The sequence below is a fragment of the Dermochelys coriacea genome, chromosome 1, assembly GCF_009764565.3.
Source record: "Dermochelys coriacea isolate rDerCor1 chromosome 1, rDerCor1.pri.v4, whole genome shotgun sequence".
Taxonomy (NCBI): domain Eukaryota; kingdom Metazoa; phylum Chordata; order Testudines; family Dermochelyidae; genus Dermochelys; species Dermochelys coriacea.
In genome coordinates this window covers 327,322,641-327,349,195 of record NC_050068.2, presented here as the reverse complement: position 1 = coordinate 327,349,195, position 26,555 = coordinate 327,322,641, and the positions used below count along the sequence as shown (strand labels likewise).

At 42.0% G+C, this 26,555-nt stretch overlaps 1 protein-coding gene across 16 annotated transcripts in view; it reads right to left on the bottom strand.

Annotated features, from left to right (window-relative positions):
* Window positions 1-26,555, bottom strand: part of SRPK2 (SRSF protein kinase 2) — a 307,828-nt gene that overhangs the window by 49,924 nt on the left and 231,349 nt on the right. For all 16 annotated transcript variants that reach the window (XM_043497309.1, XM_038401052.2, XM_038401083.2 and 13 more), the window contains one exon: window positions 13,390-13,869. In XM_043497309.1, coding sequence (XP_043353244.1) covers window positions 13,390-13,869 — 480 coding nt within the window. The remainder of the gene's footprint in view (window positions 1-13,389; window positions 13,870-26,555) is intronic.

Sequence of the window (26,555 nt, the reverse complement as noted above, 5' to 3'; positions counted from 1 at the left end):
TGACCTTGTAAACTGGAGTAATAGTAATAGGATGAAATTTAATAGTGAGAAGTGTAAGGTTATGCATTTAGGGATTAATAACAAGAATTTTAGTTATAAGTTGGGGACGCATCAATTAGAAGTAACGGAAGAGGAGAAGGACCTTGGAGTATTGGTTGATCATAGGATGATTATGAGCTGCCAATGTGATATGGCTGTGAAAAAAGCTAATGCGGTTTTGGGATGCATCAGGAGAGGCATTTTCAGTAGGGATAAGGAGGTTTTAGTACCATTATACAAGGCACTGGTGAGACCTCACCTAGAATACTGTGTGCAGTTCTGGTCTCCCATGTTTAAAAAGGATGAATTCAAACTGGAGCAGGTACAGAGAAGGGCTACTAGGATGATCCGAGGAATGGAAAACTTGTCTTATGAAAGGAGACTTAAGGAGCTTGGCTTGTTTAGCCTAACTAAAAGAAGGTTGAGGGGAGATATGATTGCTCTCTCTAAATATATCAGAGGGATAAATACAGGAGAGGGAGAGGAATTATTTCAGCTCAGCACCAATGTGGACACAAGAACAAATGGGTATAAACTGGCCACCAGGAAGTTTAGACTTGAAATTAGACGAAGGTTTGTAACCATCAGAGGAGTGAAGTTTTGGAATAGCCTTCCAAGGGAAGCAGTAGGGGCAAAAGATCTTTCTGGTTTTAAGATTCTACTCGATAAGTTTATGGAGGAGATGGTATGATGGGATAATGGGATTTTGGTAAGTAATTGATCTTTAAATATTCAGGGTAAATAGGAGTAATCCCCTGAGATGGGATATTAGATGTGTGGGATCTGAGTTACTACAGAAAATTATTTCCTGGGTATCTGGCTGGTCAATCTTGCCCATATGCTCAGGGTTTAGCTGATCGCCATATTTGGGGTTGGGAAGGAATTTTCCTCCAGGGCAGATGGGAGACGCCCTGGAGGTTTTTCGCCTTCCTCTGTAGCATGGGGCATGGGTGACTTGAGGGAGGCTTCTCTGCTCCTTGAAGTCTTTAAACCATGATTTAAGGAATTCAATAGCTCAGACATAGGTGAGGTTTTTTTGTAGGAGTGGGTGGGTGAGATTCTGTGGCCTGTGCTGTGCAGGAGGTCGGACTAGATGATCAGAATGGTCCCTTCTGACCTTAGTATCTATGAATCTATGACCTCATAAACTAACTAGAGAAATATAGCCTAGAAGAAGCTACTATAAGGTAGATGCATAACTGGCTGGAAAAGCATACCAGGAGATTAGTTATCAGTGGTTCACAATCAAGCTGGAAGGGCATATCAAGGGGGGTCCTGCAGGGATATATCCTGGGTCAGGTTCTACTCAATATCTTCATAAATGATGCATAGAGTACACTTATAAAGTTTGTGGATGATACACAACAGGGAGGGGCTAGAAGCATTTTGGAGGATGTAATTAGAATTCAAAATGTTCTTGACAAATTTGAGAAATGGTCTGGAATAAACAGAATGAAATTCAATAATGACAAATGCAAATTATTATACTTAGGAAGGAATAATTAACTGCATAATTACAAAATGGGAAATGACTGCATAGGAAGGAGTACTGCAAAAAAGGACCTGGAAATTATAGCTGATCACAAACTAAATATGAGTCAACAAGATAATACTGTTGCAAAAAAGGCAAACATTATTTGGGAATATATTAACTGGAGTTTTGTAAGCAAGACATCAGAAGTAAATCTTTCACTCTACTCAGCACTGATAAGGCCTCAATTGGAGTATTGTGTCCAGTTCTGGGAATCACACTTTCAGAAAGATGTGGACAAATTGGTGAAAGTCCAGAAGACAACAATTAAAATGATTAAAGGTCAGAAAACATGACCTATGAGGAAAGACTGAAAAAATTGGGTTTGTGTAGTCTGGAGAAGAAAAGACTGGGGGAGGGGAGACGACACACGATAACAGTCTTCAAGTATGTACAAGGTTTTTATAATGATACAGGTGATAAATTGTTCTCCTTAACCACTGAGGACAGAACAGGACAAGAAGTAATGGTCTTAAATTGTAGCAAGGAAGAATTAGGGTAGACATTAGTAGACATTAAGAAAAACTTCCCAACTGTAAGGGTGGTTAATTAATTAATTAATTAAGGTTGTGAAATCTCTGGCACTGGAGGATTTTAAGAACAGGTTCGACAAACACCTATCAGAGATGGTCTAGCTAATACTTAGTCCTGACTCAGTACAGAGGACTGGATTAGATAACCTATCAAGGTTCCTGCAGTCCTACATTTCTATGATTATCTAGATAATTCCTAACAGGTGTCTGACTAACCTGTTCAGTTTATTACACCTTTCATTCTGAATCCATTTTGTAGTATACAGAATGAATTAAAAAGAAAAGGAGTAATTGTGGCACCTTAGAGATTAACAGATTTAATTGAGCATAAGCTTTCGTGAGCTATAACTCACTTCATCGAATACATCCGATGAAGTGAGCTGTAGCTCACAAAAGCTTATGCTCAAATAAATCTGTTAGTCTCTAAGGTGCCACAAGTACTCCTTTTCTTTTTGCGAATACAGACTAACATGGCTGCTACTCTGAAAAATGAATTAAGGCTGTCAAGCAATTAAAAAAATTAACTGTGATTAATTGCACTGTTAAACAACAACAGAATATCATTTATTTAAATATTTTTGGATATTTTCTACATTTTCAAATATATTGATTTCAATTACAACACAGAATACAAAGTGTACAGTGCTCACTTTATATTTATTTTTTATTACAAATATTTGCACTGTAAAAAACAAAAAATAGTATTTTTCAACTAACCTAATACAAGCACTGTAGAGCAGTATCTTTATCATGAAAGTTGAACTTACAAATGTAGAATTATGTACAAAAAATAACTGCACTCAAAAATTTAAAATTGTAAAACTTTAGCGCCTACAAATCCATTCAGTCCTACTTCTTGTTCAGCCAATTGCTCAAACAAGTTTGTTTACATTTCCAGGAGATAATGCCGCCTGCTTCTTTCTTTATAGTGTCACTTGAAAGTAAGAACAGGCGTTCGCATGGCACTGTTGTAGCCGGCGTTGCAAGATATTTACGTGCCAGATGCACTAAAGATTGATATTTCCCTTCATGCTTCAAACACCATTCCAGAGGACATGCGTTCATGCCAAAGACTGGTTCTGCTCAATAACAATCCAAAAGTGATGCAGACAAACGCATGTTCATTTTCATTATCTGAGTCACATGCCACCACCAGAAGGTTAATTTTCTTTTTTGATGGTTTGGATTGTGTAGTTTCTGTATCGGAGTGTTGCTCTTTTAAGACTTCTGAAATCATACTCCACACCTCCTCCTCCTCCGATTTTGGAAGGCACTTCAGATTATTAAACCTTGGGTCAAGTGCTATAGCTATTTTTAGAAATCTCACATTGGTACCTTCTTTGTGTTTTGTCAAATCTGCAATAAGTGTTCTGAAAATGAACATGTGCTGGGTCATCATCCGAGACTGCTATAACATGAAATATATATATGGCAGAATGAGGGTAAAACAGAGCATGAGACATGTAATTCTCCCCCAAGGAGTTCAGTCATTAATTTCATTAAAGCATTATTTTTTTAAAGGAGCATCATCAGAATGGAAGCATGTCCTCTGGAATGGTGGCTAAAGCATGAATAGGCATACAAATGTTTAGCATATCTGGAACATAAATACCTTGCAATGCCGGCTATAAAAGCGCCATGCGAATGCCTGTTCTCACTTTCAGGTGATACTGTAAATAAGAAGAGGGCAGCATTACCTCCTGCAAATGTAAAGAAACTTGTTTGTCTTAGCGATTGGCTGAACAAGAAGTATGACTGAGTGGACTTGTAGGCTCTAAAGGTTTACATTGTTTTGTTTTTAGAGTGCAGCTATGTAACAAAAAAAATCTACATTTGTAAGTTGCACTTTTACAATAAAGAGATTGCACTACAGTACTTGTATGAGGTGAACTGAAAAAATACTATTTCTTTTATCATTTTTACAGTGCAAATATTTGTAATCAAAAATAATATTAAGTGAGCACTGTACACTTTGTATTCTGTGTTCTAATTGAAATCACTACATTTGAAAATGGAGACAAACATCCAAAAATATTTAATATATTTAAATTGGTATTCTTTGTTTAACAGTGCGATTAATCACGATTAACTTTTTTGGGTTAATTGCGTGAGTTAACTGCGATTAATCAACAACCCTAGAATGAACGTATTCAAACAGAGAGAAAAGAAAGCTAAAAAATCCACAAAATATCTAAACATAAAGTGCTCCCAAAGGACCCATCTTCTTTCACTTTTCTAATAGATATCAGGATAGTATTCTTCAAATGCCCACATCAGGATACACTCATAGGCACTCATAGTATCCAGGTCACAATTTTCAAAACTACTTAATCTACATGCCAAATTTGTGATGCCATCAAGTGGCATGACACTTAAAAGTCCAGAAAACGCCTCTTTTGTGACAAGAGCACCCAAATAATGAAACCCCAAAATCACTAGTTACTTCAGAAATCCTTGGCAGAAGCATTTAATTTTAAACCTCCAATATAAGGGCCAAAAATTCAACAGAACCTCTATTCATCTTTCAGTTTGGTAGGAACCCTCATATTTCAAATTGGGGCTTGGATACTATAAGAAGCTTCCAATTAACCTCACTCTAAGGCACTTTCTGACAAATTAAGGCTTGAGCATTGACTGCTGTACCGCACTTGAGCAATGCGCCTTTTGCTGTCTCAATGAAAAAGCACCCAAACATGGCCAATCCATAACCTTCTGAAAAATCTTAGTTCACATCTCCGCTGTATAAGGTATACTTTGGTAGCTACATTTTTTGACAGTTTTTCATTTGCACTAAGCATGCTACCTCCCAGGAATGCAGGAGCTGAGCAGAAGCTTATCATGAAATTGCTGCTCCTAGCTGCTGTAGCAGCAGAACTGAGGACAGGGAGATTATATCTTCTGTGTCTTAATGCATGCCCCCCATCTCCCAGCTCCTGGACAGTGTAGAAAAAACTGCAGCCTGACTCCAAAGCAGAGGGGATAAGAATCCAATGTGTGGGTGGCGGGAGAGATAAATGACTGGGACAAACAGGCAGTGGAGGGCGGGGGGATTGGGAGTGAACTAGTGGGAGAAGAAGGGGGAACAATGACTAGGAGCCAAATCAGATGAGGAGCTGGGGTGGGAGGAGAGGAATTAGATTTGGGCTGGCTAAGCATTGCGGAATAAGGAACCTGGGTGGAAGGACTGGAAGCAGTGGGACGGGGGGACTGAGATCAGAGAAGGATACTGGAATTCCCAGGCAGGGTACCTGGGAAGGAAAGTGGGCTGAGGACGCTGGGGATGGAGACTGGACTCACTGGGTAGCCTTCAGGAGGGAATTAGGACTGGCTGGGCAAGGAGACTGGGACTGTGGGGTTGGGGAGACATATGACTGGCAGAAGGACAGACTAAAGGCGATGCGTAGAAGGGTCACTGACAACCACAGACCATTCCCCTCCAGAATCTGGACTAGAATCCAAGATTCCTGAATCATAAGAACATAAGAAGTGCCATACTGAGTCAGACCAAAGGTCTATGTGGCCCAGTTTTCTGTCTCTCACCATGGCCAGAGCCAGATGCTTCAGACGGAACAAACACAATAGGGCAATTTCAAGTGATCCATCTCCTCCATGATGTTCTGGACCTCCTGGGAAACCCCAAAGCGTGAAGCCATGATTCACAGTACATCACAACAGCTGCTGCCATTGACCTTGAAGATGTATCTGCTGCATCAACCACTGATTGAAAAGTGATCCTGGCAATCAACTTGCCATACTCAATGAGAACCTGGAATTGTGATCCCTCTTAGTGCAGAAATTTGTCAATGAAGTCCAGGAATTTGGAATAGTTCAAATAATCATATTTAGCCAACAGTGATTGGTAATTAGCTATTCTGAACTAAAGGCTAGGAACATAAGAAGGGCCTTACTGGGTCAGATCAATGGTCCATCTAGCCCAGTATCCTGCCTGGTGCCAGTGGCTGGTGCCAGATTCTTCAGAGGGAATTAACAGAACAGGGCAATATATTGAGCGATCCATCCCCGGTTATCCAATTCCAGCTTCTGGCAATCACAGGCTTACAGACTGTCTTGAGGGGTAAGAGCTAATTTAGAAGCCTTTATTTTGTACGTATAGTTGTGATTATTTTTTCTCAATGTGCATATTTTCGATATAACACTGAATTTCATCTGCCATTTTGTTGCCCATGCAGTGTAGTTGTAGCCATGCCAGTCGCAGGATATTAGAGAGGCAAGGTGGGTGAGGTAGTATCTTTTATTGGATCAACAACTTTTGGTGAGAGAAACAAGCTTTCGAGACACACAGAGCTCTTCTTCAGGTCTGGGAAAGGAACTTCCAGCATCACAACAAAATGCAAGGTGGAACTGATTGTTTAGCTGCAGCATAAGTACTTAACACATATTGTACTGGACCATTCAAGGTAGAGACACCTCTGAAATCACAGGACAAAATAAGGATGTTAGCGGGTTACAGTTTGTTGTAATAAGCCATAAATCCAGTGTGTCTGTTCAGTCCATGATTTTTAGTGTCCAGCGGAGTAATGAATTTAACCCCCAGGCTCATCTTTTGAAAGTGTTGTGCAGGTTTCCTTTGAAGTTGAGGACTGATAGGTCAGATATAGAGTGATTGTTTTGTGAAAAGTGTTCACTGACGGGTGATGTGGTGTTTTTGTCTTTTATCATTTTTCTGTTAGAGTTCATTTGGGAGCGTAGTATTGTCTGGTTTCACCTTACATAGTTGTTACTGGGGCATTTAGTGCGCTGGATGAGGTATTCCACATGGGATAGTCGTGTAGAATCCATGGAGCTTGTGTTGCGTGTTGTGGGGGTGTTGAACATTGTAGTAGTGGAGATAATGTCTGCAGGTTTTGAATCTGTTGTTCTGGCAGGGTCTGGTGATGCTTTGAGTTGGTGTGTTCTGGTCTGTAGAGAGCTTGCTTCTGATGATGATGAGTTTAGAGAGACTAGGGGGGTATTTTGAAGTGGGAGTGAAGGAAAGATTTCTTTCAGGATGGGGTCCCCATTGAGCATAAGTTGTTAAAGTTTGAAGATACCCCGTATAGGTTCCAGTGGGGGGGGGTAGGTGACAACTATGGGTGTTTTATTTTTGTATTGAAGTTGATTCTCTCAGGGTATTTGGGTAGCCTGATCCATGACGTGATCTACCGCTCTGATGCAGTGTCCTTGTTTGGAGAAAGCAGTGATAAGGTGTGTATCTCAGATTTTCTCCTTGGAGCATATTGTGGCATCTAAGTACCTGGCTGTAGGTAACAGATTTCTTGGTGTGTTTGGCAGGTTACTGGATCTATGAGGCTAAATGTGGTGATCCGTGGGTTTCTTGTATATGGTTGTTTGTAGGGTTCCAATTGCTGAAACTGATTGTGGTTTCCAGCAAATTGATGCTAGTGTGGGAGAGAGTTTAATTGAAGGATGGTGGTTGCTGAAATTGTAGTGGAAATCTATGAGGGAGTTTACCTGTCTGTCCAGAGGATGAAAATATCATTGATGTATCTCAGGTATATGATTTGTTTCATGGTGCATTTGTCCACAAATTGTTCTTCAATGTAGCCCAAAGAAAGGTTGACACATTGGCATGCTATGGTTGTTCCCACGGTTTGGACGAAGTGCTGTTGAATGTGAAATTGTTATGGGTGAGGATGAAATGGATGAGTTTGACAATGCATTTGGGGTGGATAGCTGAGGGCTGCCTGTGGTCTTGTAAACATTTGAGGCAGGCAGCTATGCTGTCATTGTTTTCTTTTGTTGCCTCATCAGCCATTTTTGTGAGATCTCCTTGCAGTAGGCTTTGGATTTAACTATCTTGATTTGGATTTAACTGTAGGTATTTGCTTGGTAAGGCATAGGTATAAGTTAAAACAATACAGCAATGAGCCTATAGGCCTCAGGCCTGTAATACAATGGTTTAAATAAACAAGGCAGAAGACCCTAAAGCCTTGGCATATGCAGCTAACCACAAGTAGCCGTAGATCATAAAACAGAATACTGTAATCACTAAACTGATGATAGGTACCAAAAGATGCTAGCTTGGAATATTTTAAGTTATGATCATCTGCAAATGTCTGACCACAAAAGTGCCATGGTAACTCATTGATGTATATTCTAATAAGCTTGAAATAAAAGGCCTAGTAACCTATGGGAGAAGGGCACCCCAATATTAATTGGGTGGGGAAATACAAACAAGGAAAAGGGGAGAAATCCCTACTGAATTATGCATGGTGGTGTTAGTGCAACGTATTATAAAAGTTGTATCCTAGCCTGCAAGAGATTTGGGAGATAGCAGTATGACAACCACTGGTGATGGTGATCAGGAAGATAATGACTAAAATTTCAGGCTGTTCTGCAAGGGATGGATCTATTGGTGGTTCCGCTGGAGGGAAACCATGACTGGACGATGGAATGGGGGACAGACTCCTGCCTTAAGTTGCATCTCCTGGTAGTCGGGTTGCCCACATTCTAACTGCACAAAACTGCACTTGCCCTGCCTGTTCCCAAAGGCCACGCCCCTGCTCCACCCCTTCTCTGAGGCCCCACCCCCGCTCACTCTATCCCCTCACTCTCCCTCAATAGCTCATTTTCACCGGACTGGGGCAGTGGGTTGGGGTGCAGGAGAGGGTGAGGGTTTTGTCTGGGGGTGTGGGCTCTGAGTTGGGGCCAAGGATGAGAGGTTTGGTGTGCAGGTGGGGGATGGGGAGTAGGTCCGAGGGGTTCAGCGTGCAGGAGGGGACTCCGGTCTGATGCAGGAGATTGGGGTGTGGGAGGGGCTCTGGGCTGCAGCCAGGGATGAGGGCTTTGAGGTGGAGGAGGAGGCTCTGGTAGTCATTTAATCCACTAATTTTAAAATTGAGTATCTATGCCTGGGATGATGCTTGCGCAAACCTAATGCTCATGCCCAATGAACTTCCATATTTCCCCCTATCTAGTTACAGATTTCTCCTCTTACCATCTCTCCCACTGTTTTATTAGGACTGAAGTTACCAATAAATCTACCATTAGGTAACTGAGACAGATCAAAACATCCACCGGTAAAATCCCGGAGTCACTGAAGTCTGTGGCAAAACTCCCAACGAATGGAATGGGGCCAGGATTTGACCTGAAGTCTTCCTCCTATGCACCTTTTATACAAGGGATCTGCAGAAACTTTCTGGTTTGGGGTCTGGATTAGAAGCCAAGAAAAGTCTCTCCTTTGCTTTTAATTTCCTACAACCTTATCTAAAATGTTTTGCTGTTATAGTTGCTGAATTATAAAATTGTGCCTCATCTTTTTGTAAAAATTTTTTGTCATCCTCTTCACTGCAAAGGGATGTCAAGGAGATTCCCAAACCTGAGCCATTCTTTTTAGGTAACAAATCTGAGGAACTGTCCCAGATTGAGGCGTCATTAAGAGTAGGTTTTAGAACCAACGGATAGATTAAACAGTAATAACTCACCAGGATCAGATGGTATTCACCAAGAGTTCTGAAGGAACTCAAACATGAAATTGCAGAACTACTAACTGCAGTATGTAACCTATTAATTACATCAACCTCTGTACCGGATGACTGGAGGATAGCTAATGTAATGCTGATATCTATAAAAAAGGTTTCAAAGGTGATACTAGCAATTACAGGCGCACCTTCAGTTCCAGGCAAAAAACCTATAGTAAAGAACAAATTATCAATCGCATAAACAAACACAATATGTTGGGGAAGAGTCGAAAGGCTTTTGTAAAGGGAAATCATGCCTTGCCAATCTATTACTATTCTCTGAGTCAACAAGCATGCGGACAAAGATGATCCAGTGGATACAGTGTACTTGGAATTTCAGAAAGTCTTTGGCAAGGTCTCACACCAAAGGCTCTTATACAAATTAACCAGTCATGGGATAAGAGGGAAGGTGCTTTCATGGATTCATTACTGGTTAAAAGTTAGGAAACAAAAGGTAAGAATAAATGGTCAGTTTTCACAATGGAAAGAGGTTAATAGTGGGGTTCCCCAGAGAGGTATACTGGAGCCAGTGCCGTTCAATGTATTTATAAATGACCGGGAAAAAGGTGTGTAAACAGTGATGTGGCAACATTTGCAAACAATATTAATTACTCAAGATAGTAAAGTCCAAAGCTGACTGTGAAGAATTACAAAGGGATCTCAAAAAACTGGGTGACTAGGCAACAAACTGGCAGACGAAATTCAATGTTGATAAATGCAAAGAAATTCACAATTGAAAAAATAATCCCAGCTATACATACAAAATGATGCGGGTCTAAATTAGCTGCTACCACTCAAGAAAGAGGTCTTGGAATCATCAATGATAGTTCTCTGAAAACATCTGCTCAGTGTGCTGCAACACTCAAAAAAGCTAACAGAATCATAGAATCGTAGGACTGGAAGGGACCTTGAGATTCTCCTTAGTCCAGTCTCCTGCACTCATGTCAGGACTAAGTATTATCTAGACTATCCCTGACAGGTGTTTGTTTAGCCTGCTCTTAAAAATCTCCAATAATAGAGATTCCATTATCTCTCTAAGCAATTTATTCCAGTGCTTAACCATCTGAACAGTTAGGAAGTTTTTCCTAATGTCCAACCTAAACTGCCTTTGCTACAATTTAAGCCCATTGCTTCTTGTCCTATCCTCAAAAGTTAAGGAGAACAATCTTTCTCCTTCCTCCTTGTAACAACCTTTTATGAACTTGAAAGCTTTTATCATGTCCCCTCTCAGTCTTCTCTTCTCCAAACTAAACAAACCCAGTTTTTTCAGTCTTCCCTCACAGGTCATGCTTTCTAGACCTTTAATCATTTTTGTTGCTCTTCTCTAGACTTTCTCCAATTTGTCCACATCCTTCCTGAAATGTGGCCTCCAGAACTGGCCACAATACTCCAGTTGAGGTCTAATCAGCACAAAATAGAGCAGAAGAATTACTTTTCATGTCTTTCTTACAACACTCCTGCTAATACATCCCAGAATGATGTTTGCTTTTTTTGCAACAGCATTACATTGTTGACTCATATTTAGCTTGTGATCCACTAGGACCCCCAGATTCCTTTCTGCAGTACTCCCTTGGCAATCATTTCCCATTTTGTATGTGTACAACTGATTGTTCCTTCCTAAGTGGAATAATTTGCATTTGTTCTTATTGAATTCCATCCTATTTACTTCAAACCATTTCTCCAGTTTGTCCAGATCATTTTGAATTTTAATCTTATCCTCCAAAGCACTTGCAACCCCTCCCAGCTTGGCATCCTCTGCAAACTTTATAAGTGTACTCTATATGCCATTATCTAAATCATTGGTGAAGATATTGAACAGAACTGCAGGACCCCACTTGATATGCCCTGATAATGTTGTTCTTTACTATTGTTTCACCCAATTTGCCTGGTATATTGGAATTGGAAAAGGTACAGAGAAGGGATACAAAATGATCAAGAGTATGGAACAACTTCTATACGAGGAGAGATTAAAAAGACTGCGACTGTTCAGCTTAGAAAAGAGACGACTCAGGGTGGGGGGACATATAATCATGAATGGTGGGGAGAAAGTGAATAAGGAAGTGTGTGTTTACTCCTTCACATAACACAAGAAGCCAAGGTCATTCAATTAAATTAATAGGCAGCAGGTTTAAAACAAACATAAGGAAGTGCTACTTCACATAATACAAATTCAACCTATGGAACTTGTTGCCAGGGGATGTTGTGAAGGCCAAAAGGATAACTGGGTTCAAAAAAGAATTAGATAAATTCATGGAGGATAGGTCCATCAATGGCTATTAGCCAAAATACTCAAGGATGCAACCCCATGCTCCAGGGGTCCCTAAACTTCTGACCATCAGAAGCTAAGACTTAAGAACTGGGAATGGATCATTTGATAATTGCCCTGTTCTTACATTCTCTCAAACATCTGGCATCAGCCACTGTCATAAAGGGTAATCATACATATGGGGTAGTCATACAGAGCGATCTGGATCACTTGGTAAGCTGGGCACATTCAAACAAAATGATTTTAAAACGGCCAAATACAAAGTTATACATCTAAGAGCAAGGAATGCAGGCCATACTATCTAATAGATAACTGTATCCTGAAAATCAATGACCTAGAAAAAAGATCTAGAGAGCATAATGGACAAGTAACTCAACATTGTCTCCCAGTGCAATCTTGATTTCCTCTATGTTACAGACATCTCACTTTCTTTCTTCCTTCTCTCTCTCTTTTTTTTTTAATTACTCAAACTGGAAGTATATGCCAGATTTTTTTAAATTTTGCAAGAAGTTCTCCTGTACTCTATTCCAAATTATAGTTTAAAGCCCTTTCAGTTTTGAACCAAGAAAACTGGTAACTCCTTTACTTAAGTAAAGACCATTTAATCTAAGTCTTCCTCTTAGCGGAAGGTATTACACAAAGCTCTGTCAAACCAAAGCTTTCTTTTCTACATTATCACCTCATTCATCCATTTGTCAGTGTGGTCTTTTTCTCTTGGCAATAGACCACTGACAAGAAACCTTCATCAATAGACTGCAGTTTTCTCTTCTCCGCTGCCTAAAGTCATCAGAGCCTATCAAATCTGTTTCTTGTGTTAGTTTCCAAAGATTTGTATTAAATGGAAATTCACCAGCATTCTCTAGGAGCATAGCTTCTAGAGAGGGAAAACACCTTTTAAAAGTTATCTAGTCCATCTCTTTTGTCCTTATATTTTTCTTCTCCTGGCACCTGGGAGGCAGCGTACCATCCTGTTCTCTCTATCTAGATCAAATGATCTATGGTTCTTTTATAGTGCCCATCACTGTAGTATCTAAGCATTGATTCTGAACCATGATTTCATTATTAAATCACGTATCAAAACCGCTTCTCTCTCCTTCCCCTTGACTGATCATTTTTCAATGCTTACTTTTCCTTCACTAGTTAAGACTACTATTCTCTGCTTCTTCCCAGTCTCATCATCCTCTAACTCAGCAAGTGCAGAATATTCTCTGGAACTCATTTATTTGCTATTCACTATGCTCAAAGACTACTATGCCTGGCTCTGTTCCACAACAATATTTGTAGCCATTCACAAACCTCCCGGTGTTCTCTAACCTCCCACACAGTTTTTAAATGAAGCCTGCTAAACAGATCACAACTAGCTCTAAAAATCACTCACCAAACCAGCACTTTTTGTGTTAGCCATTCATACAGAAAATACAAACCCTATACCTGATTTAATTATCATAACATTTAAATCCATCAATCTATTCCAAAGTATGATTTCATCTACAATTCTGAGATACACAAAAGCATTTACAAGAGGCGGCAAGTACTTACTTTTTGGCAAGTCTCCAGTACTAGACGCTGAAACTGTTCTGCTCCTATCCTGAGATGGGCTGCTCTCGTCTCTTTCAGTTACAGATGATCCCTCCGAAACAGCTGAACCACAAGCTACAGATTCTAAAGCTCCAGAGAACATTGAAGCTGAAAATTCAGAGAACTGTGACTCAGGAATTTTATGACGTCCATTTGGCAATTCACCATTAAATTGTTCATAGGAGCTACTATAAGAATAATCACTTTTTGCATTTGGCTCATTGAAGTTATACTCCTCAGGGTTTGGGCAGTCTTCCTCTTCCTCATCTTCATCTTCAATCTGTTGTTCCAGTAAGAATGGGCCATTTACAATATGGCCATTTGTTTTGGGGGATTCTATCCACGTAGGGTCTGTGTTGACAAGTTCCTGTTCAACATCATCATCTTTCTCAGTGTTTTCTTTTTCTGTGTCTTCTTTTTCCTCCTGATCTTCTGCTTCACCTTAAGAATGTAATGAACAACATATTAGATAGTACATCAATATACCTTTTTGAAATTATGAATTTTCATGCTCTTTAACTCCTCAATAACTACTAGACTTCAGTGTAAAGAAACACTTGAATACACAAAGATTTTCAACTTTAACTTAAAATCTTTATTTCATTTATTAGGCATCTCATTTCACTTTTTATTTGGAAATGCTTGTGTTTTACAACTTTGATGATTTTCCAATTTCATCTTTATGTTTTAAAAAAAATATTATTCAGCAAAGCTAACAAGTGATTATTATTATTCACAGTTTGTATTATGGTAATGCCCAAAGGTCACATTATGCTAGATGCGGCACTAACATTCAGGAGAGATGGTCCACCTCCAAAGAGCTCATGGTCTGCAGCCCTGATCCTGCAGGCTGTTACTTATGTGTGGACAGCTGTACCTGTGTGGAGCCCCAATGAATTCAAAGGGGCTCTGCATGGGCATAATTAGAGCTCTACCAAATTCACAGTTCATTTTGGTCAATTTCATGGACATAGGATTTTAAAAATCATAAATTTTGAGTCAGTCATAAATTTCTCCCCCGTGAAATCTGTATAGTAGAGGGTAAAACCACACAAAAGACCAGATTTCATGGGGGAGACCAGATTTCATGCTCCGTGACGCATTTTTTATGGCTGTGAATTTGATAGGACCCTAGGCATAATGGTCTGCACACTCAGGACAGCTTGCAGAATCAGAGTCTACACTGAAACAAGACACATGTGTACATACCAAACAGCAGGAGAGAATGACAGAGGAAGGACAAGGATAATCGTAAATAAGATCATAAAGTTACATAATTATATGTACAACTTAGTGGCTCCAAAGCTCTATTTGTTAATATAAACAAATGAAGCATCATATAAAGAGCAGCACAAATGTGTCTCAGGAAGGGATCTGAGTAAGAGGGCAATGGCCTTACTGATTAGTTCAAGGGGAACATTATATGGGGGTAGGGTAAGAGAAAGCACTAGTAAAGCTGAGGGAGAAGAGGCCAAATAGGCATTCAAGGCTAGCATCACTACCAGAATGAAGGGAGTGGTGGCAATGAGTTAAGAGCGGTTAAGCAGGGAAGGGCACAGTTATGGAGGTCCTTGAAGGTTAGAACAAGAACCCTGAATCTGACAGAGTGGCAAACAGGCAGCCAGTAGAGGGACTCAAAGAAATGCAAGATATTGCCAGAGTAAGGGACAAGAAAGGTAATCCTAGAAGCAACAGTTTATCTGGAATGGAGCGGGGCAATGTGAAGATTGGGGAGAACAGAGAGAAGTTGGTTACAGGAGTGGTTTTCAACCTTTTTTCATTTGCGGACCCCTAAGAAATTTCAAATGTAGGTGGGGATCCTTTTAGAAATCTTAAACAAAGTCTGTGAACCCCCATGGGTCCACGGACAGCAGTAATCAAGACATCTGGGATACAGTAATCAAGACATAATGAGGGCCTGAAAGAGAGTGTTTAGCAACATGGGAAGAAAGACAAAAGGCATATCTTAGAAATGTTATGGAAGAAGCCACAGGATTTGCAGATAATTATAATAGTAATAAATTACTTAGATGTGCACAGAAAGGGAGAGGCGGAATCAGAGATGACTCTATAGCCACATTAATTTTATGTAATAAAGATGCAACTTGTTGTTCTGTTACTTCCTCAGGATACTTAGTTATATTAGCACTTGTAGTAATAATAGATTTTCAGGACCTAAGTAAAATTATTTATTAATATTTAATTAAAGTCTCTTTAATTAAGGTTGTTTTTACTTCATCGCCATTTGATCAGAGAAAACTAGGACTGTCAAACGATTAAAAAAATTAATTGCGATTTATCATGATGTTAAACAATAATACAAAATCATTTATTTAAATATTTTTGGATGTTTTCTACATTTTCAAATATATTGATTTCAATTACAACACAGAATACAAAGTGTATAGTGCTCACTTTATATTATTTTTATTACAAATATTTGCACTGTAAAAAGCAAAATAGTATTTTTCAATTCACCTAATACAAGTACAGTAGTGCAATATCTTTGTCCTGAAAATTGAACTTACAAATGTAGAATTATGTACAGAAAATAACTGCATTCAAAAATAAAACCATGTAAAACTTTAGAGCCTACAAGTCTAATCAGTCCTACTTATCCAGCCAATCGCTCAGACTAACAAGTTTGTTTACATTTGCGGAAGATAATGCTGCCTGCTTCTTGTTTACAATGTCCATCTGAAAGTGAAAACAGGTGTCCACATGGCATTGTTATAGCTGGTGTTGTAAGATACTTACATGCCAGATGCGCTACAGATTCATATGTCCTTTCATGCTTCAACCACCATTTCAGAGGACATACGTGCATGCTGATGATGGGTTCTGCTTGATAACAATCCAAAGCAGTGTGAACCAATGCGTGTTCATTTTCATCATCTGAGTCAGATGCCACCAACAAAAGGTTGATTTATTTAATTTTTTTTGGTGGTTCGGGTTCTGTAGTTTCCGCATCGGAGCGCTGTTCTTTTATGACTTCTGAAAGCATGCTCCACACCTCGTGCCTCTCAGATTTTGCAAGGCACTTCAGATTCTTAAACCTTGGGTCGAGTGCTGTAGCTATCTTTAGAAATCTCACATTAGTGCCTTCTTTGTTTTTTGTCAAATCTGTCGTGAAAGTGTTCTTGAAACGAACATGTGCTGGGTCATCATCTGAGACTGCTATAACATAAAATATATGGCAAAATGCGGGTAAAAAAGAATGGGACACATGCAATTCTCCCCTAAGGAGTTCAGTCACAAATTTCATTAACGCATGATTTTTTTTAGCGAGCGTGATCAGCGTGGAACATGTCCTCTGGAATGGGTGGTTGAAGCAGGAAGGGGCATACAAATGTTTAGCATATCTGACATGTAAATACCTTGCATGCCTGCTACAAAAGTGACATGAGAATGCCTGTGCTCACTTTCAGGTGATGTAAATACGTGGGCAGCATTATTTTCCATAAATGTAAACAAAGTTGTTTCTCTTAGCGATTGGCTGAACAAGAAGTAGGACTGAGTGGACTTGTAGGCTCTAAAGGTTTACTTTGTTTTGTTTTTGAGTGCAGTTATGTAACAAAAAAATCTACATTTGAAAGTTACACTTTCACAATAAAGACAGGTTTCAGAGTAGCAGCCGTGTTAGTCTGTATTTGCAAAAAGAAAAGGAGTACTTGTGGCACCTTAGAGACTAACAAATTTATTTGAGCATAAGCTTTCGTGAGCTACAGATTAAGATCACTTAAAATGAGCTATTACCAGCAGGGATGGGGGGGGGCGCAGAAGGCAGAAAACCTTTTGTGGTGATAATCAAGGTAGGCCATTTCCAGCAGTTAACAAGAATGTCCGAGGAACAGTGGGGGGTGGGATTGGGGGGGGGAGAAATAACATGGGGAAATAATTTTACTTTATGTAATGACCCATCCACTCCCAGTCTCCATTCAAGCCCAAGTTAATTGTATCCAGTTTGCAAATCAATTCCAATTCAGCAGTCCCTTGTTGGAGTCTGTTTTTGAAGTTTTCTTGTTGAAGGATAGCCACTTCCAGGTCTGCAATCGAGTGACCAGAGAGACCGAAGCGCTCTCTAACTGGTCCTCGAATGCCATAACTCCTGACCTGTGTCCATCCATTCCCCTACGTAGAGACTGTCCAGCCTGACCAATGCACATGGCAGAGAGGCATCGCTGGCACACGACAGCACATATCACACCGGTAGATGCGCAGGTGAATGAGCCACCGATAGCGCAGCTGACGTGATTAGGCCCTATGACGTGTCTCCTGAATAGACACTTAGACAGAGCCGGCAATGGGCTTTGTTGCAAGGATAGGTTCTGGGTTAGTGGTTCCGCCATGTGGCATGCAGTCGCCGGCGAGCCCCTGCTTTAGGCTGGGATGCTGCCCGCAATCAAGGACCGGCCCGCCCGCCCAATATCCGCGAGAGTGACGGGCTGTCCCTCAGGACAGGCCGCAGATCCCCAATGATGCGCCGGAGAGGCCTCAGCTGAGGGCCAAAGGCGACGGCCAGCGGCACTCTGCCACCTTCCCCGTTGGTCCCGTCCTGCAATAGGTGACTTCTGGACACTCCCCTGGCTCCGCCAATCCTTTTCATGAAGTTGATAGATTTCCACTCCATACGGCTAAATTCAGTGCCTTGCATAATGACAGGTTTCAGAGTAACAGCCGTGTTAGTCTGTATTCGCAAAAAGAAAAGGAGTACTTGTGGCACCTTAAAAACTAACACATTTATTTGAGCATAAGCTTTCGTGAGCTACAGCTCACTTCATCGGATGCATTCAGTGGAAAATAAATACAGTGGGGAGATTTATAACACACACACAGAACATGAATCAATGGGTTTTATCATACACACTGTAAGGAGAGTGATTACTTAAGATGAGCTATTACCAGCAGGAAAGGGGGTGTATGATAAAACCCATTGTTTCATGAAAAAACTCGTACAGATACAGACAGACATCATCTTCCTCTTCAAATGCAAACAGATGGACATCATACCAAAAGGACTGAAGGTAAAAAATCCATTACAATCTACATACCCCACGCAGACTATGCTGACAGCTTGTGCCACACACTCTCAAAGAAATTGCAGAACCACCTGATCAACATCCTCTACAGCAAACAGGGAAAGATTAAGAATGAGCTCTCAAAACTGGATACTCTCATAAAGAACCAACCTTCCACACAAACTTCCTCGTGGCTGGACTTTACAAAAACTAGACAAGACATTTACAACACACACTTTGCTTCTCTACAAAAGAAAAAGAACACTAAACTACTACATGCCACAAGGGGCCACAACAGTGGTTCCCGTAACCCATCCAGCAATATTGTTAATCTATCCAACTATACTCCTAGCCCAGTAGAAGAATCTGTCCTATCTCGGGGCCTCTCCTTTTGCCCCTCCACCCCCACGAACATGATACAGTTCTGTGGTGACTTAGAATCCTATTTTCGATGTCTCCGACTCAAGGAATATTTCCAACACACCTCTGAATAACATACTAACCCACAGAGACCTTCCTACCAACACTACAAAAAGAAGGATTCTGGGTGGACTCCTCCTGAAGGTCGAAACAACAGACTGGACTTCTACATAGAGTGCTTTCGCCGACATGCACAGGCTGAAGTTGTGGAAAAGTAGCATCACTTGCCCCATAACCTCAGCCATGCAGAACACAATGCCATTCACAGCCTGAGAAACAACTCTGACATCATAATCAAAAAGGCTGACAAAGAAGGTGCTGTCATCATCATGAATAGGTCAGAATATGAACAAGAGGCTACTAGGCAGTTCTCCAACACCACTTTCTACAAGCCATTACCCTCTGATCCCACTGAGGGTTACGAAAAGAAACTACAGCATTTGCTCAAGAAACTCCCTGAAAAAAGCACAAGAACAAATCCGCACAGACACACCCCTGGAACCCCAACCTGGGGTACTCTATCTGCTACCCAAGATCCATAAACCTGGAAATCCTGGACACCCCATCATCTCAGGCATTGGCACCCTGACAGCAGGATTGTCTGGCTATGTAGACTCCCTCCTCAGGCCCTACACTACCAGCACTCACAGCTATCTTCGAGACACCACTGACTTCCTGAGGAAACTACAATCCATCGGTGATCTTCCTAAAAACACCATCCTAGCCACTGTGGATGTAGAAGCCCTCTACACCAACATTCCACACAAAGATGGACTACAAGCCGTCAGGAACAGTATCCCTGATAATGTAATGGCTAACCTGGTGGCTGAACTTTGTGACTTTGTCCTCACCCATAACTATTTCACATTTGGGGACAACGTATACCTTCAAATCAGCGACACTGCCATGGGTACCCGCATGGCCCCACAGTATGCCAACATTTTTATGGCTGACTTAGAACAACGCTTCCTCAGCTCTCGTCCCCTAATGCCCCTACTCTACTTGCGCTACATTGATGACATCTTCATCATCTGGACCCATGGAAAAGAAGCCCTTGAGGAATTCCACCATGATTTCAACAATTTCCATCCCACCATCAACCTCAGCCTGGACCAGTCCACACAAGAGATCCACTTCCTGGATACTACGGTGCTAATAAGCGATGGTCACATAAACATCACCCTATATTGGAAACCTACTGACCGCTATTCCTACCTACATGCCTCTAGCTTTCATCCAGATCACACCACATGATCCATTGTCTACAGCCAAGCTCTACGATATAACCACATTTGCTCCAACCCCTCAAACAGAGAAAAACACCTACAAGATCTCTATCATACATTCTTACAACTACAATACCCACCTGCTGAAGTGGAGAGGTGGTTTGGCAGAGCCAGAGGAGTGCCCAGAAGTCACCTACTGCAGGACGGGCCCAAGGGGGAAGGTGGCGGAGTGCCGCTGGCTGTCGCCTTCAGCCCTCAGCTGGGGCCTCTCCAGCGCATCATCGGGGATCTGCGGCCTGTCCTGAGGGATGGCCCGTCACTCTTGCGGATCTTGGGGGGCAGGCCGGTCCTTGCTTGCGGGCGGCCCCCCAGCCTGAAGCAGGTGCTCGCCGGCGACCGCATGCCACACGGCGGAACCACTAACCCAGGAACCTATCCTTGCAACAAAGCCCATTGCCAGCTCTGTCCACGTGTCTATTCAGGAGACACCATCATAGGGCCTAATCATGTCAGCCGCGCTATGGGTGGCTTGTTCACCTGCGCATCTACCGGTGTGATGTGTGCCGTCGTGTGCCAGCGATGCCCCTCTGCCATGTGCATTGGTCAGGCTGGACAGTCTCTACGTAGGGGAATGGATGGACACAGGTCAGGCATCAGGAGTTATGGCATTCGAGGACCAGTTGGAGAGCGCTTCAATCTCTCCAGTCACTTGATTGCAGACCTGGAAGTGGCTATCCTTCAACAAAAAAACTTCAAAAACAGACTCCAACAAGGGACTGCTGAATTGGAATTGATTTGCAAACTGGATACAATTAACTTGGGCTTGAATGGAGACTGGGAGTGGATGGGTCATTACACAAAGTAAAACTATTTCCCCATGTTATTTCTCCCCCCCCAACCCTCCACTGTTCCTCGGACGTTAACTGCTGGAAATGGCCCACCTTGATTATCACCACAAAAGGTTTTCCTCCTTTCCCCCTCCCCCATCCCTGCTGGTAATAGCTCATCTTAAGTGATCACTCTCCTTATAGTGTGTACGATAAAACCCATTGTTTCACGTTCTCTGTGTGTGTATATAAATCTCCCCACTGTATTTTCCACTGAATGCATCCGACGAAGTCAGCTGTAGCTCACAAAAGCTTATGCTCAAATAAATTTGTTAGTCTCTAAGGTGCCACAAGTACTCCTTTTCTTTTCACGATAAAGAGATTGCACTACAGTATTTGTATTAGGTGAACTGAAAAATACTATTTCTTTTGTTAATCATTTTCACAGTGCAAATGTTTGGAATAAAAAATAATATAAAGTGAGCACTGTACACTTTTATTCTGTGTTGTAATCGAAATCAATGTATTTGAAAATGTAGAAAAACATCCAAAAATATTTAATATGTTTCAATTGGTATTCTATTGTTTAGCAGTGCGAGTAAAACTGCGATTAATCACTATTAATTTTTTTAATCACGATTAATTTTTTTTTAGATAATTGCATGAGTTAACTGCGATTAATCAACAGCCCTAGAGAAAACCAATTCAGTGTGTTTTACGGTTTTTATTTAAAAGCAGAAACAAATATAAGGCTAATTTATTATACTTCCCTAAAGTACTAAACAATATGAAAATCAGATTGAGTTACAATGTAGATGGCATCAATCTAATCAAGGAGTTAACAATAATACAAATCAAAATTGGTTAACTAAGAAGAAAACAATGAGATCAACAATTTATCAAATCACTGCAGAAGCACAATAATCAATCAACTCACAAAACTAATACAGTACCAATGATTAAATGGCTTATTTAGTCATACGCAGATTCCCCGCCCCCAACCCACGCCCTGCAAAATGGCTAAGACAAGTCTTTCCTGGCAGGCATCCCCGCATCTGTTAAGGAAACAAAAAGAAGCAAAGTTATTCAGGAAAAGAAGGAGGATCTGCTCTTCTGGCTCAGATACCATCATGCAGTGAGTGTTACCTGCTGACCAACTGGCTGGTCTGCAATGTCTTTGACTCCACTTTCTCTGGGAGGGAAAGTAGAAGTATCTGGTTGTTGTGGTGGTGACCTTGGGAGGAGCACACTTCTTCCTTGTTTATCTAGTCCTTTAAGGTAGAAATTCAAGCTGATAATTTCCCAGAGGACAGACCACCTTAGTAATCTTTGGATCAAATTGGGGATCGCAGGTTTTGCATTCCACCTTTACTGTCCAGCCAACCCTGGTCAAGTGAGGTAAATCTAAACACTCTTGGGGCCCTTCTTCTGGGGCACTGATTCTTTGTCACATCCATAGCTCCTGATATTGTGTGCCAAATGCATGGCAATGTAAAAACAAGCATCCTGGAAGTTGAAAGCTGCAAACCAATCCCCTGGATCTAATGACAGTATTATTGAGGTTAGGGTAACCATCCTGAATTTCAAATGTGAAATGAAGGTGTTGAGCATTCTAAGGACTAGGATCTTCTTTGGTATAAGGAAAAACTTAGAACAGAAGCATGACCCTCTGTAAGTACCAGGACCCTCCTCTATTGCTTTGAGAACTGGGAGAGAATTCTATTCTAAAAAAAGCTTATTATGAGAGGGTCTCTGAAAAGGGAAATGGAAGGTGGGTGAATGGTAGGTATAAGTATGGAAAAGAATCCTATAGTCAAATGGTATCATGGTAGGATCCATTTGTCCAATTTTAGGCAGTTCCATCAGGCCCTCCGATGGAGTAAATACATCCCATATTGGCCAGGAAGGGGTTAATAAGATTCTGTGGGCTCAATAACCCGAACCCCATTACACCTGCAAGAAGTGTCAAGCCTAGAAGGAGGCGTTAAAAGAGGAAAAAGCACAGCTCAATAGTGGCTGACTGGCAGAAGGAGTGGGAGGGCCTGGTTGGGACCACAGGAAACATACTGACAGCCTGGAGGAAGGCTGGCCTAGGCCAGAGGTTATCTTGAGACCACTAGATGCCAGAGCTTCCTTGAGGGTTGGTATATCTGGTGCAGAACCTTTATATTTGCTTTGTTCATCATAACTAATCTACTTTCCTTTGGGGATCTGTAGAGGAGTGAGCCCAGGAAGACCCTGTAAGAAAGGGACTAGAGACAGGCTGAGGGAAGATTTAATAGCCAGAACTTACCTGCTTACTACAGGATCCCCAGCTGGAACCCAACAATAGAAGGTGGGCCTAGGTTCCCCTATCAGCCCACTGAGGATGGTGACATGAAGATCCCTGGAAGCAAGGATCCAGGCTTGAGACTAACCTACTGTTTTGCTGGATTTGATTTACCCTGGAAGGGGTGGGACTATATGTGACCTGGCTGAAGTGCCACATCATGAGAAGAAGTAGATGACTACAGGGCCACAGTGGCTATAGGCAGGGACACCAGAGGAGAAGATCCTGTTATGCCACACCCAGCTGCCAGGGGACACGCTGGCAGTGAGTTAGCTATCTATACTCCCAAAATAGGAAAATACAGTTCCCAAATAATAGGCAAGAAGAGAGAAGGGAGATTTAGTAGAATGATCAATTCGCAGCTCCTGACTGGATTGTCAAAAGGAAGACTTACTAGTTGTAGCCAGATATGACAAGGAGGCGAGGCTTCTAAAATTTTTGTCACTTCCTTGGGGGCTCAGAAGGCCTCTAGTGCTATTAAGTAACTGGAATAATCCTCTATCTAGGGAAGGACTGAGATCTATTATATCTCCTCTTTATCGTAGAGATAAAAATACCAAAGGATCATAGTGTCAATAGGAAATCTTTGAGCATGTGCAGGGACTCATCAGTTTTCTCACTGAAGAGGTTGGGCCATCAAATGGAAGATCCTCCACTATGGCTTGGACTTCCCTCTGGATTCCAGATGACTGAATCCACAAAGTTTGATGCACAACTACTGATGTTGCTATCCAGTGGGAAGCTATATCAGCAGCATACAACACTGTCTGCCACAAGGACCTTTCTATCAGCTGACCTCCAATGATTAACAACTGGAACTGCTCTCTGTATTCCTGTGGCAATTTATCAATAAAGTCTGTGAATTTATTATAATTAATAAAATCATTTTTGGCCGTGGGAACCTGACAGTTTGAAATCCTGAGTTTGTAGGTTTGCAGATGAGTAATTTTTTCATCCAGGCATTTCAATTCTTTTTCATATGGTGTCATCTAAGGGTTTGTCTATAGAGTGGGGTAGCATGCTACACAGGGGGCAGATTTGAAAAGTACAATGATGTGTTGCACATTAATTGGTCCATGTTGACCCTGCTGGTGTGCATTAAAAGTTCCCTAGTATGCTTTAACATGCGTGACAAAGCTCTGTCCTTGCCTCCGTGGGTCCCGCATTTCCTGGGAGATTTTGCTAGCCTCAGAGGCTCACTGTGACCCTCCACGTAACTCTTCTTTCTCTAGAGACAAGGGTCACAGTCTACTGAGCCATTTTCATCATAAGCCAGAGAGGGAGGTGAGGAGAAGTTATCTTTCCCTGCACAGTCTCTGTTGTCTCCCAGTCTCAGTGATTAATCAGGGGGCAAAGGTGGGAGGGGGAAGCCCAGGCCCACCCTCAACTCCGGGCTCCAGCCCAGGGATCCTAATAGTATCAGCTATGGTAGCTGACCTTTTAGAAACATGACATGTACCATTTCCTGGGCTACTTCCCCCACAGCAGCCCTCACTTCCTCAAGCTCCACTTCACCCTTACCTCAGGGTCTCCTTCCTTGTGCCTGATATGCTGTGTACTACTCAGCCTCTCCAACCACGCAACTTCTTCCCACAGCTCCTGACATGCCCACCCACCTGACTAACTGGGAGGCTTTTAACTAGTTTCAGCCAGCCCCTGATTGGCTTCAGGTGTCCAATCAACCTAGCCTTCTTCCTGCCTTCTGGAAAGTTTTTAATTGGCCCCAGGTGTCTTAATTGACCTGGAGCAGCTGCCATTTCATTTATCCTGGTACCAGGGATTTGTTTAGCCTGGAGCTAATATATCTATCTCCCACTACTTTTCCATAGCCATCTGGCCTTGCCACGTCACATACCCCCCACCCCGCTCAACACCATAGAGTTGGGCAACTTGGGACGCCAGGCAGTATGCTCGTGACAGACCATCAGCGTTGCCATGGTGGCATCCAGCCCTGTGCCGTATGCGGAACTGGAATGGTTGGAGGGATAAGAACCACCTGGTGACCCTTGCATTTTTTTCCTTATTCCGCTGTATCCACTGGAGGGGTGCATGGTCCGTCACAAGAGTAAATCGCCGGCCTAAGAGGTAATAACGCAGTGTCTCCTAAGAGGTAATAACAGCAAGGCATTCTCTCTCGACTACTGCATATTTCTGTTCTCTTGGGAGAAGCTTTCTGCTTAGGTGGAGGATTGGGTGTTCCTCTTCTCCCACCATTTGCAATAGAACTGCTCCCAACCCCACCTCAGAAGCGTCTGTTTGTAAACCAAATTCCCTGTTAAAGTCCGGGACTATGAGTACACGGTCATTACAGAGATCTGTAAATGCTCCCTCTGCTGCGTCGGTCCACTTTTCCATGTCTGGACCTCGGGCCTTCACCAGGTCGTTAGGGGACTTGCCCTAGTGGCGAAGTGGGGAATAAACCGTCGATAGTAGCCTACCATGCCTAGGAATGCATGGACCTGCTTCTTTCGGATCAGCCGGGGCCAGTTTTGAATTGCCTCTTATTCATTTGGGGCTTCACTATGCCCCTTCCCACAATATATCCCAGGTACCTAGCCTCTGCTAGCCCTATGGTGCATTTAGCAGGATTAGCAGTGAGGCCAGCCCACCTTAAGGTGCGCAGTATTGCCTCAACTTTCTCCAAGTGGGTTCCCCCATCTGGCGTATGGATGATGACATCATCTAGGTATGCAGCTACATAACTAGTATGGGGGCGCAGCAGCTTATCCATGAGGCACTGGAATGTGGCTGGGGCCCCATGTAGCCCAAAAGGGAGAACGATGTACTGGAATAGCCCATCCAGGATGGAGAATATTGTCTTTTCTTTAGCTTCTTTGGTCAGAGGAATCTGCCAGTACCCTTTTATCAGAGCCAGTGTAGTCAAGAATCGGGCACTACCCAGTCAGTTAATCAATTCTTCAATGCATGGTATGGGGTATGCATCAAACTGGGATATTTCATTAGTCGGTGAAAGTCATTATTGAATCTCATGGTACCATCAGGTTTACGAACTAGAACAATTGGACTGGACCACTGACTGTAAGATTCTTCAATAACCCCTAATTCTAACATTTTCTTTACATCAGCCTTGATTTCCTCTCTTTTGGCTGCTGGGATTCAGTAGGTCTCAATATTATCTTGGCTCTGGGGATCGTGCGGATATGGTAATAGGTCTCAGTTGCCCGCCCTGGTTTTGTAGAGAACACATCTCTGTTGTGATTAATCAGGTCGGCAGCCTCAATCTTTTGGATCGGCGTCAAGTCGGATTATATCCTCACTTGCTCATGTAAGTTATCCTCCTGGGGAA